Consider the following 18,642-nt stretch of genomic DNA (forward strand, 5'->3'; position numbering starts at 1 on the left):
TGACTGATTCAAGTATTTTTAGCCAGATCCTAATTGGTATGTTGAAATTTATGTTCCTTTTGATGGCATAGAATGCCCTTCTTGCCTTGTCTCTCAGATCGTTCACAGCTCTGTTGGAGCTACCTGTGGTGCTGATGTTTAGGCCGAGGTATGTATAGTTTTTTGTGTGCTCTAGGGCAACGGTGTCTAGATGGAATTTGTGGTCCTGGCGACTGGACCTTTTTTGGAACACCATTATTTTGGTCTTACTGAGATTTACTGTCAGGGCCCAGGTCTGACAGAATCTGTGCAGAAGATCTAGGTGCTGCTGTAGGCCCTCCTTGGTTGGTGACAGAAGCACCAGATCATCAGCAAACAGTAGACATTTGACTTCGGATTCTAGTAGGGTGAGACCGGGTGCTGCAGACTGTTCTAGTGCCCGCGCCAATTCGTTGATATATATGTTGAAGAGGGTGGGGCTTAAGCTGCATCCCTGTCTCACCCCACGACCCTGTGTGAAGAAATGTGTGTGTTTTTTGCCAATTTTAACCGCACACTTGTTGTTTGTGTACATGGATTTTATAATGTCGTATGTTTTACCCCCAACACCACTTTCCATCAATTTGTATAGCAGACCCTCATGCCAAATTGAGTCGAAGGCTTTTTTGAAATCAGCAAAGCATGAGAAGACTTTGCCTTTGTTTTGGTTTGTTTGGTTGTCAATTAGGGTGTGTAGGGTGAATACATGGTCTGTTGTACGGTAATTTGGTAAAAAGCCAATTTGACATTTGCTCAGTACATTGTTTTCATTGAGGAAATGTACGAGTCTGCTGTTAATGATAATGCAGAGTATTTTCCCAAGGTTACTGTTGACGCATATTCCACGGTAGTTATTGGGGTCAAATTTGTCTCCACTTTTGTGGATTGGGGTGATCAGTCCTTGGTTCCAAATATTGGGGAAGATGCCAGAGCTAAGGACGATGTTAAAGAGTTTTAATATAGCCAATTGGAATTTGTTGTCTGTATATTTGATCATTTCATTAAGGATACCATCAACACCACAGGCCTTTTTGGGTTGGAGGGTTTTTATTTTGTCCTTCAAGGTAATTGGAGAATCCAGTGGGTTCTGGTAGTCTTTAATAGTCTCTATCTCTCTCTCTCAATTCAATTCAATTCAAGGGGCTTTTTTGGCATGGGAAACATGTGTTAACATTGCCAAAGCAAGTGAGGTAGATAATATACAAAAGTGAAGTAAACAATAAAAATTATCAGTAAACATTACACATACAGAAGTTTCAAAACAATAAAGACATTACAAATGTCATATTATATATATATACAGTGTTGTAACAATGTACAAATGGTTAAAGTACACAATGGAAAATAAATAAGCATAAATATGGGTTGTATTTACAATGGTGTTTGTTCTTCACTGGTTGCCCTTTTCTTGTGGCAACAGGTCACAAATCTTGTTGCTGTGATGGCACACTATGGTATTTCACCCAGTAGATATGGGAGTTTATCAAAATTGGATTTGTTTCCGAATTCTTTGTGAATCAGTGTAATCTGAGGAAAATATGTCTCTCTAATATGGTCATACATTGGGCAGGAGGTTAGGAAGTGCAGCTCAGTTTCCACCTCATTTTGTGGGCAGTGAGCACATAGCCTGTCTTCTCTTGAGAGCCATGTCTGCCTACGGCGGCCTTTCTCAATAGCAAGGCTATGCTCACTGAGTCTGTACATAGTCAAAGCTTTCCTTAAGTTTGGGTCAGTCACAGTGGTCAGGTATTCTGCCACTGTGTACTCTCTGTTTAGGGCCAAATAGCATTCTAGTTTGCTCTGTTTTTTTGTTAATTCTTTCCAATGTGTCAAGTAATTATCTTTTAGTTTTCTCATGATTTGGTTGGGTCTAATTGTGCTGGTGTCCTGGGGCTCTGTGGGGTGTGTTTGTGTCTCTCTCTCTCTCTCTCTCTCTCTCTCTCTCTCTCTCTCTCTCTCTCTCTCTCTCTGTCTCTCTCTCTCTCTCTCTCTCTCTCTCTCTCTCTCTCTCTCTCTCTCTCTCTCTCTCTCTCTCTCCAAGCCCAGTTGAATTTATGATTACTGTTCACAGAGACAGAGTCATATATTAATTTTCTTCTCCTTTATGAGACAAACAAACAAACATAGTAAAACTGTTGTTTGGTTTTATTGGACCTGTAGATGATGTTGGAGACCAAACCAACTTATAAACATGAGGAGGAGCTCCCCCTTGTGGACAAATATACACACCTTTGGGCCCTGGTCAAAAGTAATGCACTTCAACAGGGTGTCAATATAAACACCTTTGGGCCCTGGTCAAAAGTAATGCACTTCAACAGGGTGCCAATATAAACACCTTTGGGCCCTGGTCAGAAGTAATGCACTTCAACAGGGTGCCAATATAAACACCTTTGGGCCCTGGTCAGAAGTAATGCACTTCAACAGGGTGCCAATATAAACACCTTTGGGCCCTGGTCAAAAGTAATGCACTTCAACAGGGTGTCAATATAAACACCTTTGGGCCCTGGTCAGAAGTAATGCACTTCAACAGGGTGTCAATATAAACACCTTTGGGCCCTGGTCAAAAGTAATGCACTTCAACAGGGTGCCAATATAAACACCTTTGGGCCCTGGTCAAAAGTAATGCACTTCAACAGGGTGTCAATATAAACACCTTTGGGCCCTGGTCAGAAGTAATGCACTTCAACAGGGTGCCAATATAAACACCTTTGGGCCCTGGTCAAAAGTAATGCACTTCAACAGGGTGCCAATATAAACACATTTGGGCCCTGGTCAGAAGTAATGCACTTCAACAGGGTGCCAATATAAACACCTTTGGGCCCTGGTCAGAAGTAATGCACTTCAACAGGGTGCCAATATAAACACCTTTGGGCCCTGGTCAAAAGTAATGCACTTCAACAGGGTGCCAATATAAACACCTTTGGGCCCTGGTCAAAAGTAATGCACTTCAACAGGGTGCCAATATAAACACCTTTGGGCCCTGGTCAGAAGTAATGCACTTCAACAGGGTGCCAATATAAACACCTTTGGGCCCTGGTCAAAAGTAATGCACTTCAACAGGGTGCCAATATAAACACCTTTGGGCCCTGGTCAAAAGTAATGCACTTCAACAGGGTGCCAATATAAACACCTTTGGGCCCTGGTCAAAAGTAATGCACTTCAACAGGGTGCCAATATAAACACCTTTGGGCCCTGGTCAAAAGTAATGCACTTCAACAGGGTGCCAATATAAACACCTTTGGGCCCTGGTCAGAAGTAATGCACAACAGGGTGCCAATATAAACACCTTTGGGCCCTGGTCAAAAGTAAAGCACTTCAACAGGGTGCCATTTGGGATACACCCATAGTCAGGTGTATTAATGTATATTAGTGTGTATTAATGTATATTAGTGTGTATTAGTGTGTATTAGTCAGGTACATCACCTGTGTGTCTGTCTGTGTTTGTCTACACTGGTACACCTTTGGGTCTCAAACAGTGTAAGTTTTAGGATGGGAATTTCATCCAGAACCTTCCAGTACACAACAGCACTATCAACACAATGGCTGTTAACTCTGACGGAGTCCAGGTTTCTGTAGGTACAGAATACTGTCTACTGAATGGTTTTAGGAGCACCACGGAATACAGCTATGCTACCTTCTTTACCCTTTATCTGTCTGTCTGTCTGTCTGTCTGTCTGTCTGTCTGTCTGTCTGTCTGTCTGTCTGTCTGTCTGTCTGTCTGTCTGTCTGTCTGTCTGTCTGTCTGTCTGTCTGTCTCTCTCTCTCTCTCTCTCTCTCTCTCTCTCTCTCTCCCTCCCCCACCCCCTTTCTCTCTCTTTCTCTGCCACCCCATCTCTCTCTCTTTCTCTCTTCCCAACCCCCCTCTCTGTCTCCCACCCCCCCCTGTATCTTTCTCTCTCTCGTTCCCAACCGACTCTTTATCCCCCCCCTCTCTCTGTCTCTCTCTGCCTGACTGGCGGCATGCATCATAAACAAAAGTCCTTAAAGCCTATCATTTCCCCCCCCCCCCCTTGTGCTGTGAGAACATCTAACATCTACTTGTTATTTCTCCACGTGGAAATCACCACAGTGTTCCCACCTCCAATTCGTTCATGTCTATTAGCAGCCTGCGTCATTCTTCAAGGCGGAGCCTAAAGGACAACATTCTGCTGTAGTTACAGAAATAGGGGTGGCATTGCCCCCTAGTGGAAGGCCCTTGAAGATGCACTATTTTAAACAAAATGACATTGACAGATTGACAGAAATATCTATGTGCTCATCAGACTTGATATCGAATGACTGATACACAAAATCCTTGTTACGGTGGAGGGTACGATATTGTAGTGTCATATTACAGTTGGAAGTGTAGCAGGAGCATGTATCTTTATGAAGTCCATCAAAAAATTATTATTGTCATTCTAAAGAGAATAAATTCCAAGATGATGTCATGTCTCTATTCAAAGTATTGTTCTTATGCCCCCACCCCTCTGGTTTAAACTGGTATTGACTTGGTGTCAAACCCCCCCCCCCCCCCTGGTTTAAACTGGTATTGACTTGGTGTCAACCCCCCCCCCCTGGTTTAAACTGGTATTGACTTGGTGTCAACCCCCCCCCCTGGTTTAAACTGGTATTGACTTGGTGTCAAACCCCCCCCCCCCCTGGTTTAAACTGGTATTGACTTGGTGTCAACCCCCCCCCCTGGTTTAAACTGGTATTGACTTGGTGTCAACCCCCCCCCCCCGGTTTAAACTGGTATTGACTTGGTGTCAAACCCCCCCCCCCCCCCTGGTTTAAACTGGTATTGACTGGGTGTCAACCCCCCCCCCCCTGGTTTAAACTGGTATTGACTTGGTGTCAAACCCCCCCCCCCCCCTGGTTTAAACTGGTATTGACTGGGTGTCAACCCCCCCCCCTGGTTTAAACTGGTATTGACTTGGTGTCAACCCCCCCCCCCCTGGTTTAAACTGGTATTGACTTGGTGTCAACCCCCCCCCCTGGTTTAAACTGGTATTGACTGGGTGTCAACCCCCCCCCCCTGGTTTAAACTGGTATTGACTTGGTGTCAACCCCCCCCCCCCCCCCCCCCTGTTTTAAACTGGTATTGACTTGGTGTCAACCCCCCCCCCCCCTGGTTTAAACTGGTATTGACTTGGTGTCAACCCCCCCCCCCCCTGTTTTAAACTGGTATTGACTTGGTGTCAACCCCCCCCCTTCTCCCCCCCCCCTGGTTTAAACTGGTATTGACTTGGTGTCAAGTACATTGTTATCGACATATTTTATTATTGTATTTTATTTTTTACCTTTATTTATTTTTTACCTTTATTTATTTTTTACCTTTATTTTTACCAGTTAAGAACAAATTCTTATTTACAATGGCGGCTTTCACAATAACAATAATAATATACTGTTTTGTGAAATGTTGACTATAGTGGCCTGGAAATACAATGAAATTACTAACATAGACAAATAATTAGTAGAAAACAACTTTGACATTATGCACTGTCGGAGCAAATAATTATTGTTGTTGGGTATTATATGCTAATATATGCACATTTAAGTAGTTATTATTTATAGTGCAGACCAGAAAAAGACCAGAGCTAGTGTGAGCCAGACCCTATCTACACCCAGGACCAGAGCTAGTGTGAGCCAGACCCTATCTACACCCAGGACCAGAGCTAGTGTGAGCCAGACCCTATCTACACCCAGGACCAGGACCCTCTGGACACGCCCCTTTCCTGCTGACTCACCACACCTGAACTCACTCTGCTAATCACCAATTCCTCTTCCATTCCGATGGTATATAAGCAGCTTGTTTAACCTGGGTTTGTTCAGTGTTTGTGGTGTCCCAGTTTCTTTATTGGTCCTGTTGGCTAAAGTAAGTTCCTGCTATTGTAACTTGTCTAGGGTTTTAATTTCCTGCATTGTGACATAATATCCTGTTCATCCTAGCTTGTGTATTGTAATGGTGTAGCTAGCCCAGTATTAGACCTTTAATTTAACTGTACGGGAATTGTTACAGCTTGTGAGATGAGACCTGGTCCAATGATGGTTCCTGCTAGCAGAATGTGTCTTACATCTATAATCTGGTTGACTGTCACACTGATTTTCTTTCTTGGCCAGGTTGAGAACTTGAGTACTCATCTAGCCTACCTGGTTAAATGAATAAAATACACTTTAGTGATTGCCTGCCATTTGCACCATGGAGCATTGAACAAGAAACTATAAAATCCAGTTTTTACCCCCCCCCCCCCCAAATCAAAACCTTATATGGATTCCATATTGTGCTCAGCTCTCTAGCTAATCCACCTCACCATATGGCCACCGTGCTTGGCCAGACTGGAAGTAGAGGAAACATGGACGTCAAAGCCAGAACAAAACATTGGCAGACATTATTTGGATGGGTAGTGTCTAAACTAGATTTAGTTATTGATCACTGCTCAGTGCTGTACATGGTGACTAATCAGAACTATCTAGTGTATTATGGATTGATCTTCAGAGGTGGGACACATGCTGCTAGCAGGTACCTCATTGAACCATGTTCTGCAAGCTGTTGCTATGGAATGTCCTTTGATCTTGCTTCATTAATTAATAGGTCTAATATTGGGCTGTGGTGTAGCTTACTGGTCAGTCGTATGTTAATGTGGTGGGTTCCCTCCAGCACCACATCTTATCACAGCCTTTCCTGATGGCCATTTCACCTTACCTACTGGTGTTACAAGCCACTAAGCCTTACCTGCCAGCCTTGTGTACTGGTTTTTTTTTTTTTGTTGGATAATAAAAGAACCAGAATGGAAAATGGTTCAACCATAATGCCTGTATTCTGACAGATTTGTAAATAGCCAAAGCTGCAGGACATTTCTACATTTGGGAACTAGACCTCTATTGTCTAGTTCCTGTCTGAGTGGAGAGAAATACCTGCCCAGAATTTCTTCTCATCCCTGCTTAGGGAATAGGTTGGTGTTTAGGAAAGCAGACATATTCCTGTTCTAATCTACTGTATGTGGAGGAAGATGCCTAGTCCTTCATTAGTTGAATCTGTGGTTAGTACTGGGATACATCTGATAAGTGTAATTCTGGGGTACGTGGAGAGGTCAGGGGAACACTGCCCTCCCCTAAACACTGAAGTACTCGGACTTGGTTTTGATGGCTTCACTCTTTGTTTCTCTCAGGAGACTCCATGACCATGTTGACCAGTCTTCTGCTTCTCAGTGCTACCTTTGCTCTGGGAGATGCAAGTAAGTCTACTTTTCTTGACTCGATCTGTATTTTTCTTGTAGCAGAGGTGACTGACTGATCTACAAATAAAAATGTAGCTGTGATTTGTACATCTTTCTCCACTAGCCTTTAAAGCCACATGTAACTCCTCCTTACAGATTCACTTCTAGAAGAAGACTTGTGTCCTTCCGGTTGGACCAAATATGGATCAAGCTGCTTAATGTTTGTAAAGACTACAAGGAGCTGGCCTGAAGCAGAGGTATCACCCTTACATCTACTGTGAATTTGAAGGGGAAGTGTAGTTGAAAATAGCTATCCGGAAGGGTCACTTCGGGGGGAAAGTGGGGTTTCAGAATAAACTTAATGTAATGGGTGGACAGGCGGTGGTTCTGGAGTGATGGCTCTGACTGTGCTCACCAGAACTGGACAAAAGGAAGGCCTGACGATGCTGGTGCCAGAGAGACTTGTATTCATATCAACTTTGGAGGTACAGTAAGCTCAGTATCATTCACTAATCCAGTCATCAAATTAAACGTATTCCTAGTTCATTTAACTATTTAATCTCTTATGTAGACTTTCCTACTGTTGTCTGTGTACAGCTGAATATTTCGGTTTCGTCTTCAGGTGAAAAGCGCTGGAACAATGCATTATGTGGAAGGAGCTTGCCCTCTGTGTGCTCCCTGAGACTCCTGCCTCTTCGCAAGACTATGCATTAAAAGCATTAATGCGGAGGACATAATGGCGCCGTAGAGAACACTGTTTCAGCGAGCTCCCGTAGCATTCGTAAATGTATATTTTTACATTAATCCCCTAGCTTGAGAAAGTGGTAGGATCTGCTAAATAAGTTATCCTAGAATGAGTCTACGGCTATTTCTCAAAATTTCCCACAACATGCCCGACAGAACTAAGAACTCGCCCCAAAACCACCATCCCCGTAGATGTGCAGGAGGAGCTAGCTATTGTTAGCGAAGCTAACACCATTGCAGATCCAAGCACAATGGACCTGGTGATTCAAAGGATGATGGATAACATTACTAAATTGATCGATGTTAAGATAAGAACGGTCTTGGACGCAATAGCAGGCCGTTCAGCTGAACTACAGGAAGTTGTCAAACATGTGGAAGGAAGAAGTGCTACTGCTGAAATTTCTACTACATCAATGGACACTAAGATAAAAGCACTTGAGAAACAGGTGCGTGAAATGGCGGAGCACATTGACGACTTGGATAATCGAGGATGCAATATCCGTGTTGTGGGAAAATCCGGAAGGGTCACGTAAAAGGGAATGGATCCCTGGCTACCTACAAATGGACACTAAGGCTGGTCGTGTGAAGCTTGACAGAGCCCATCGCTCTCAAGCACCGATAACTGGTCCCAACCAGCGCCCACCGCCAGTGGTTATAAAGTTCCACAACTTCACCGACACGCAGCGCGTCATGGATGCGGCTAGAAACATCGTTTCAACGATAAGGTCCAAAGGTCTCATTCTTCAATGATTATTCCACAGCGGTTGTACGAAGACTCAAAGCGTTTGCTGAGATGAAGGCTCGACTCAAGAGAATGAAGATGGACTACGCACTGCTGTACCCGGCCACATTGAAGATTATGGTCAACGGATCGCCTAAAAATAAAAAAAATTAAATAACTACACACCTGAAGAGGCTGCGTTCATTGACTCGCTCGGGTGAATAACTGTAAGCTGCTCCTCCGCAGCATTGGATAACTTTTATATTTTTATCTGATCATGAAACAGTGGTCTGAGTTCTCATGTGCTCCCGTTCAGTAATATTTGTATCTTTATTATTTTTCATGCTAAAGTAACTGACACTATAGCTCAGACTGAGATATGTGTGAATCTATATTGGTGCACAGTCTTGGTTTTAGGTGGAAGATCCTCAATCCTCGGTAGATTTTTCTTTTCTATATATACAGTGGGGAGAACAAGTATTTGATACACTGCCGATTTTGCAGGTTTTCCTACTTACAAAGCATGTAGAGGTCTGTAATTTTTATCATAGGTACACTTCAACTGTGAGAGACGGAATCTAAAACAAAAATCCAGAAAATCACATTGTATGATTTTTAAGTAATTAATTTGCATTTTATTGCATGACATAAGTATTTGATCACCTACCAACCAGTAAGAATTCCGGCTCTCACAGACCTGTTAGTTTTTCTTTAAGAAGCCCTCCTGTTCTCCACTCATTACCTGTATTAACTGCACCTGTTTGAACTCGTTACCTGTATAAAAGACACCTGTCCACACGCTCAATCAAACAGACTCCAACCTCTCCACAATGGCCAAGACCAGAGAGCTGTGTAAGGACATCAGGGATAAAATTGTAGACCTGCACAAGGCTGGGATGGGCTACGGGACAATAGGCAAGCAGCTTGGTGAGAAGGCAACAACTGTTGGCGCAATTATTAGAAAATGGAAGAAGTTCAAGATGACGGTCAATCACCCTCGGTCTGGGGCTCCATGCAAGATATCACCTCGTGGGGCATCAATGATCACGAGGAAGGTGAGGGATCAGCCCAGAACTACACGGCAGGACCTGGTCAATGACCTGAAGAGAGCTGGGACCACAGTCTCAAAGAAAACCATTAGTAACACACTACGCCGTCATGGATTAAAATCCTGCAGCGCACGCAAGGTCCCCCTGCTCAAGTCAGCGCATGTCCAGGCCCGTCTGAAGTTTGCCAATGACCATCTGGATGATCCAGAGGAGGAATGGGAGAAGGTCATGTGGTCTGATGAGACAAAAATATAACTTTTTGGTCTAAACTCCACTCGCTGTGTTTGGAGGAAGAAGAAGGATGAGTACAACCCCAAGAACCCATCCCAAACGTGAAGCATGGAGGTGGAAACATCATTCTTTGGGGCTGCTTTTCTGCAAAGGGGACAGGACGACTGCACCGTATTGAGGGGAGGATGGATGGGGCCATGTATCGCGAGATCTTGGCCAACAACCTCCTTCCCTCAGTAAGAGCATTGAAGATGGGTCGTGGCTGGGTCTTCCAGCATGACAACGACCCGAAACACACAGCCAGGGCAACTAAGGAGTGGCTCCGTAAGAAGCATCTCAAGGTCCTGGAGTGGTCTAGCCAGTCTCCAGACCTGAATCCAATAGAAAATCTTTGGAGGGAGCTGAAATTCCGTATTGCCCAGCGACAGCCCCGAAACCTGAAGGATCTGGAGAAGGTCTGTATGGAGGAGTGGGCCAAAATCCCTGCTGCAGTGTGTGCAAACCTGGTCAAGAACTACAGGAAACGTATGATCTCTGTAATTGCAAACAAAGGTTTCTGTACCAAATATTAAGTTCTGCTTTTCTGATGTATCAAATACTTATGTCATGCAATAAAATGCAAAGGAATTACTTAAAAATCATACAATGTGATTTTCTGGATTTTTGTTTTAGATTCCGTCTCTCACAGTTGAAGTGTACCTATGATAAAAATTACAGACCTCTACATGCTTTGTAAGTAGGAAAACCTGCAAAATCGGCAGTGTATCAAATACTTGTTCTCCCCACTGTATATATATATGGATGAGGCTATTGATTGGCAATGCGGACTTAAGAGTCTACATTGGAAAGTTGAAATCCCCTGCATGTTAGCTAGTGGGAAAACCCCCTTTTGGCTCTTTACATGTTACATTTTTTGGGTTTAGTATAGTTCGAGTTCAGGCTTCTTATCGTTTGTTTATGCTCGTTGAGATAGGAAAGAGTTCCACACATGGAAAAAGGTACCACCCCATTTTTACAGTAGGATTCACTTTGGATATTGAATGGTCAAAAGAGCAATGGCAGGTAACAGACTGCGTGTATGTACATGGAACATTAGAGGGAGCCATAACGCCATTAAAAGGAAGAAGGTACTGTCTTTCTTGAAAAAAGGAAATATTGATTTTGCCCTGTTGCAGGAAACTCATTTGGATGATAAGGAGCATCTTAACTTGCAACAAGGGGGGTTTGGTCAAGTGTTTTTCTCATCATTTACATCCAGAAGTGGAGGTGTAGCAATTCTTGTGAAAAAGAACCTACCACTTAAGGTGTTGAAATGTGTGAAAGATAAATTTGCTCGCTTTGTTATAATTAATGGTACTTTACAGGGGCAGAACATTTCCATAACGAATATCTACTTCTCCCCTGCCCACCCCCCTGATATCCTCACTAAGGTATTTCTAGACTTTTCAGAATTAAACTCAGACACTGCAGTGGTTGGAGGAGATTTTAACTGTTTAAGGGGTTAATATTGCGGAAAGAATGTTGCTTCCATTAATGTAATTGTCTGCATCATTTCCAGTCACCCATATATGTTTTGGGTAAATGTATATAGACATACATACTTTTTTAAAGAATATACCTTTATTATTCCCCGCAAACCCTACCACCGATTTCCCCCAATTGGAGTAAACGAATAAACACTTCTGCTTTTACCTTCAATTTATACATCTTATACACATTTTACAGACACAGTCTACTTTACAATAGTTCTCTCTTGTTTGTTCTTAGTCCTTCCTCTATTTCTGATGTCCATCCAGTTTGATTTCTACTTGTAACTGTGCTATTTCACAAAAGCTCCGCACCTATACACATTTCACAGATCCCGTATGCCCTACATTGTTTATCTTGTTATTAGTCCCACCCTTCAGCTCCATTCAACCCTTCCCATCTATCTCTCAACATCATCCATTTTGGATTTCTATTTGCCATATTTTTCAACTGTGCTGTGATGCTTCACAAAATAATTGAACCTTCCTATTCTCATAGCTTCTACAGGTTGTAAATTAAAAATAAACTTTTTTGCTAAAATAATTATATTATTGATTGACTATGGCTTTTCAAATCACCCAGTATTTATATCTGTAGCGTTAGTTCTAGGCAAATGTTGCAATTCTTCAGCCATTCCTGGACCTGTGACCAAAAACGAACTACATATGGACAATACCAAAATACATTTACATTTAGCAGACGCTCTTACCCAGAGCGACTTACAAATTGGAAAGTTCATACATATTCATCCTGGTCCCCCCGTGGGAATTGAACCCACAACCCTGGCGTTGCAAGCGCCATGCTCTACCAACTGAGCCACACGGGACCATACATGATCTAATGACTCTGCCTCCTCACAGCAGAATCCGCAGAGCTGGGAAGATTGTATCCCCCATATATATAACATTCTATTAGTTGCAAGAAGTTTGTATAGAAATTTAAATTGATAAATTTGACATTTTGAATCCGGCGTTTTGCGTATCAATTAATAAACCATGTGCCATGGAATGGGTACATCGAAAATCTCTTCCCAACTATTTTGCAATTTATATGGCACAGCTGTCTTTTTTTTGGTCCTTAAATGAAATTGGTATGTTTTTATTAATCACACTTCTTGAACCATTTATGTTCTTTAATACAGGGCCGACATACAAGTTCCTTACTTTTTTCCCCTTCTACTTGCCTCTTCCATTTTTGTGGTAATGCTGCAATTAATTTTGGGTAGAGCAGACATTTCCATATGTCTGTTAGCTGCATGTGTGACAACTCCACCAGTCCTATTTATGATATCATTCACTAAAATTATAAATTTTTAAAAAATCTCTTTGAAAAATACAGGTTTTTTTTCATCAATTACTATATTTTATTTTTACCACAATATTTGTTCTGTCCTTTCAGGTGGATTAAACTGAAATTGCAACCAACTTTCTAAGGCTTGTTTAAAAAATATAGACATTTTGGAGATGATTTCCTTTTCAAACAACTGAAATCTGAATAAAGGCCCTTCTTGAACACAGGATGAGACATTTGTACCAATTTTGTCACGCCCTGACCTTAGTATTCTTTGTTTTCTTTATTATTTTAGTTAGGTCAGGGTGTGACATAGGGGATGTATGTCTATGGTTGCCTAGATTGGATGTGTTTGTCTTGTCTAGGGGTTTTGTATGTTTATGGGGTGTTTACTTGTCTAGGTGTTTGTATGTCTATGATTGGTTCTCAATTAGAGGCAGCTGTTTATTGTTGTCTCTGATTGGGAACCATATTTAGGCAGCCATATTCCGTTGGGTATTTTGTGGGTTATTGTCTGTGTAAGTTGCCTGTGTCTGCACTATTTGATTATATAGCGTTACGTTCGTTGGTTATTTTGATAGTGTGTTCTTTGTTTCGGTAAATAAGAATGTATTTATATCACGCTGCGCCTTGGTCCTCTCTTTCTCCCGAAGACGATCGTGACAAATTTAATAGACCAATTTTGATTTAAGTATAACTGTTGTATGACTGCTTTTAGTGAGAGAATATTTAATAATTTCTGCCCTCCGAATTCATATTCATTATATAATAGGCCCTTATTTTATCTGGCTTGCCGTTCCAAATAAAATATAATTTTTTTGTTCATATTTAAAAAGCAGGTCCCGTTCTTGGATGAATGGTCAAAACTTTAGGATCCACGAGATGTGGATCGTGTTACTAGGGATATGTCAAACATTCTGTGAATTCTCCTTCAGCACACCATCATAACGTGTGATTACAGAAACTGAGATCCTTTGCGATTGCTTTTCCCTCTTATATTTCTAAAATAGCACAGGAAGTTATCAATATGGCTAACTCTTTGGAAATCCTAGCTAATAGTACAGTTGATAGTGTTGAATGAATAACTGCTGAGATGGTTGCTATTTGGACTGGGGAGATGCAAAATTGTTTGGCCCTTGATTATCTTCTGTCCGCACAAGGGGGTACATGTGCTGGGGGCTACATGTGCTGTACTTATATTCCTGATAATTCTGAGTAAATACAGATCAGGACTGAGGGTGGTAAATATCATGATTACAATCCAGATGATTTAGGCTTAGTCGGTAAGTTTTTTTGGTGAGCATAACACTTCCAATAGTGGGAGTTGTGGATATTTCTCTCTAACCTCATCCAGGTTATCAAGTGTGCTGTTGCCCGATGTTTGTCTGCTAAAATCTGACTGTTACGTTTTCATGTCTTAGTGTTGTTTCTCTTTGCTTATTTGAGCTGTTCTTGCCATAATATGGACTTGGCTTATAACAAATAGGGCTATCTTCTGTATACCACCACTACCGTGTCACAACACAACGGATTGGCTCAAACACATGGAGGAAAGAAATTCCATATATTAACAATACACACCTGTTACTTGAAATGCATCCCAGGTGACTAATTCATGAATCTGGTTGAGAGAATGCCAAGAGTGTACAAAGCAGTCAAGGCAAAGGGTGGCAACTTTTTGAAGAATCTCAATATATTTTGATTTGTTTAATACATGATTTCATAGTTTTGATGTCTTCACTATTCTACAATCGAGAAAATATACTAACTGAAAACCCTGGAATGAGTAGGTGTGTTCTAACTTTTGACTGGTACTGTAAATATAGTAGATCTAGCCTATAGAAAGCCAATGCGAGCCTCCTCTTTTTAATAGAAGCCATCAGGCTGTTCTCACGCAATTGCGTAGGTTTTAGAAATGTTGCGCAACATGAGCTCATGAAGTGATTTAGATTTGCATTGATGTCAGAGTGATTAGAGGGACAATAGAGTGCTGAGTAGCAGGCAGTTAGCAAGTGTGGTAGACTACTAATGACCATCAGCAGCATCAGAGCTTGGAGAAGCCTAATTACTAAATGGTCACGTGGAATTTGACTGCCTTCATGTCCTGTAACTGCCGGTGTGGTGCTAATACAGTCACCATAACAGTCCTCCATTTCCCAGAAATTAACTGGTTCAGATACATTGTTCAACAAGGAAGAAAGTAAATCAACAGTTTACTCTGGATTCCTTCATGTATTTATTTGTATAGAATGTGAATCAGGTCCTGTAGTACAGTAAAGACAACTGTCAAAGTCATTCCAATGTCTTCGCTCCAACTCCTTTCATCTCTGTCCACATCTACAATTACAGACACAACAACATAAACATTAACAACATCCAGAACCAGCTGCAAAGAAATAACATTTAGTGAATGAATAAGAGTGTGTGTTGTTGTAGTGGTATAGATACTACTAGAAGTAGTGGTAGTAGTAGTAGTTAGTAGTAGTAGTTAGCAGTAGTAGTTAGCAGTAGTTTGTTGTATTAGTAGCAGTATTAAGTATGAGAAATTAGCAGAATTAGCAGTTAGCAGTATTAGTTAGTAGTAGTAGGAGTTTAACAACTTCTCCCTCAACATGATCAAGACAAAGGACATGACGCCCCTATTCTCATCGACAGGGCTGTAGTTGAGCAGGTTGAGAGCTTCCAGTTCCTTGGTGTCCACATCATCAACAAACTATCATGGTCCAAGCACAAGACAGTCTTGAAGAAGGTACGACAAAACCTACTCCCCCTCAGGAGACTGAAAAGATTTGGCATGGGTCCTCAGATCCTCAAAAAGTTCTACAGCTGCACCATCGAGAGCATCCTGAACGGTTGCATCACCGCCTGGTACTGCAACTGCTCGGCCTCCAAACGCAAGGCACTACAGAGGGTAGTGCTAACGCCCAGTACATCACCTGGGCCAAGCTTCCTGCCATCGAGGACCTCTATACCAGGCGGTGTCAGAGGAAGGCCCAAAAAATTGCCAAAGAATCCAGCCACCCTAGTCACACTGTTCTCTCTGCTACCACACGGCAAGCAGTACCGGAGCGCCAAGTCTAGATCCAAATGGCTTCTTAACAGCTTCTACCCCCAAGCCATTAGAATCCTGAACAGCTAATCAAATGGCTACCCAGACTATTTGCATTGTCCCCCCACCCATTCTATGCTGCTGCTACTCTCTGTTTATTATCTATGTATAGTCACTTAAATAACTCTACCTACATGTTCATATTACCTCAATTACCTGGACTAACTGGTGCCCCCGCACATTGACTCTTCACCTGTACCCCCAGTATATAGCCTCCACGTTGACTCTGTACCATAACACCCTGTATATAGCCTCCACATTGACTCTGTACTGTAACACCCTGTATATAGCCTCCACATTGACTCTTTACCGTAACACCCTGTATATAGCCTCCACATTGACTCTTTACCGTAACACCCTGTATATAGCCTCCACATTGACTCTGTACCGTAACACCCTGTATATAGCCTCCACATTGACTCTGTACCGTAACACCCTGTATATATCCTCCACATTGACTCTGTACCGTAACACCCTGTATATAGCCTCCACATTGACTCTGTACCGTAACACCCTGTATATAGCCTCCACATTGACTCTTTACCGTAACACCCTGTATATACTCTCCACATTGACTCTTTACCGTAACACCCTGTATATAGCCTCCACATTGACTCTTTACCGTAACACCCTGTATATAGCATCGCTACTGATGTTTTATTGTTGCTCCTTTATTATTTGTTATTTTTCTTATTACACTTTTGTTTGTATAAAATGTTTAATTCAGTTTATTTGAGTAAATACTTGAACACTTTTTTTCTTAACTGTTTTGTTGGCAAGTATTTCACTGTAAGGTTGAATTCAGCGCTTGTAGTAGTTCATATTAGTAGTAGTAGTTCATATTAGTAGTAGTAGTTAGTAGTATTGGTATTAGTAGTTTGTTAAGGTTGTATTCAGCGCTTGTAGTTGTAGTAGTAGTTCAGATTAGTAGTTGTAGTTAGTCATTAGTAGCATTAGGATTAGTAGTTGTAGTTAGTCATTAGTAGCATTAGGATTAGTAGTTGTAGTTAGTCATTAGTAGCATTAGGATTAGTAGTTGTAGTTAGTCATTAGTAGCATTAGGATTAGTAGTTGTAGTTAGTCATTAGTAGCATTAGGATTAGTAGTTGTAGTTAGTCATTAGTAGCATTAGGATTAGTAGTTGTAGTTAGTCATTAGTAGCATTAGGATTAGTAGTTGTAGTTAGTCATTAGTAGCATTAGGATTAGTAGTTGTAGTTAGTCAGTAGTAGCATTAGGATTAGTAGTTGTAGTTAGTCATTAGTAGCATTAGGATTAGTAGTTGTAGTTAGTCATTAGTAGCATTAGGATTAGTAGTTGTAGTTAGTCATTAGTAGCATTAGGATTAGTAGTTGTAGTTAGTCATTAGTAGCATTAGGATTAGTAGTTGTAGTTAGTCATTAGTAGCATTAGGATTAGTAGTTGTAGTTAGTCATTAGTAGCATTAGGATTAGTAGTTGTAGTTAGTCATTAGTAGCATTAGGATTAGTAGTTGTAGTTAGTCATTAGTAGCATTAGGATTAGTAGTTGTAGTTAGTCATTAGTAGCATTAGGATTAGTAGTTGTAGTTAGTCATTAGTAGCATTAGGATTAGTAGTTGTAGTTAGTCATTAGTAGCATTAGGATTAGTAGTTGTAGTTAGTCATTAGTAGCATTAGGATTAGTAGTTGTAGTTAGTCATTAGTAGCATTAGGATTAGTAGTTGTAGTTAGTCATTAGTAGCATTAGGATTAGTAGTTGTAGTTAGTCATTAGTAGCATTAGGATTAGTAGTTGTAGTTAGTCATTAGTAGCATTAGGATTAGTAGTTGTAGTTAGTCATTAGTAGCATTAGGATTAGTAGTTGTAGTTAGTCATTAGTAGCATTAGGATTAGTAGTTGTAGTTAGTCATTAGTAGCATTAGGATTAGTAGTTGTAGTTAGTCATTAGTAGCATTAGGATTAGTAGTTGTAGTTAGTCATTAGTAGCATTAGGATTAGTAGTTGTAGTTAGTCACAGTAGCACCTCTAGAATTACAGAAAAACATTAACAACATGCAGAACAAGCTGCAAAGGCTTTAGTGAATGAGAGTCTGTTCCTGAAAAAGAGAGATCGTGATACAGGAAGAAGAGAGATCGTGATACAGAAAGATAGGAAGAAGAGAGATCGTGATACAGAAAGACAGGAAGAAGAGCGATCGTGATACAGAAAGACAGGAAGAAGAGAGATCGTGATACAGAAAGACAGGAAGAAGAAAGATTGTGATACAGAAAGACACAGGAAGAAGAGAGATCATGATACAGAAAGACAGGAAGAAGAGAGATCATGATACAGAAAGACACAGGAAGAAGAAAGATTATGATACAGAAAGACAGGAAGAAGAAAGATTGTGATACAGAAAGACACAGGAAGAAGAGAGATCATGATACAGAAAGACAGGAAGAAGAGAGATCATGATACAGAAAGACACAGGAAGAAGAGAGATTATGATACAGAAAGACAGGAAGAAGAAAGATTGTGATACAGAAAGACACAGGAAGAAGAGAGATCATGATACAGAAAGACAGGAAGAAGAGAGATCATGATACAGAAAGACACAGGAAGAAGAGAGATTATGATACAGAAAGACAGGAAGAAGAGAGATCATGATACAGAAAGACAGGAAGAAGAGAGATCATGATACAGAAATCAGTGGAGCATCTTGTAAAGAAAGTATAAAGATATCCAAGGTAGGAAGCAAGAGTAGTGATGTGTTGGAGTTTAAAGTGGTGATGGTGTT

The 18,642-nt window shown here is 41.2% G+C and overlaps 1 protein-coding gene and 1 non-coding gene across 2 annotated transcripts in view; both read right to left on the reverse strand.

Annotated features, from left to right (window-relative positions):
• Positions 1 to 12,237: 12,237 nt before the first annotated feature.
• On the reverse strand, positions 12,238 to 12,314 carry trnaa-ugc (transfer RNA alanine (anticodon UGC)). Its single transcript has one exon. It is a non-coding gene; the product is annotated as a tRNA-Ala (tRNA).
• Positions 12,315 to 14,447: 2,133 nt separating this feature from the next.
• LOC139561536 (equistatin-like) overlaps positions 14,448 to 18,642 on the reverse strand; it is a 143,764-nt gene continuing 139,569 nt past the window's right edge. The window contains exon 9 of the mRNA XM_071378733.1: positions 14,448 to 15,113. Within this exon, the coding sequence (XP_071234834.1) occupies positions 15,013 to 15,113 (101 nt within the window). The 3' untranslated portion in view covers positions 14,448 to 15,012. The remainder of the gene's footprint in view (positions 15,114 to 18,642) is intronic.

Source organism: Salvelinus alpinus, chromosome 31 (genome assembly GCF_045679555.1).
Source record: "Salvelinus alpinus chromosome 31, SLU_Salpinus.1, whole genome shotgun sequence".
NCBI lineage: Eukaryota > Metazoa > Chordata > Actinopteri > Salmoniformes > Salmonidae > Salvelinus > Salvelinus alpinus.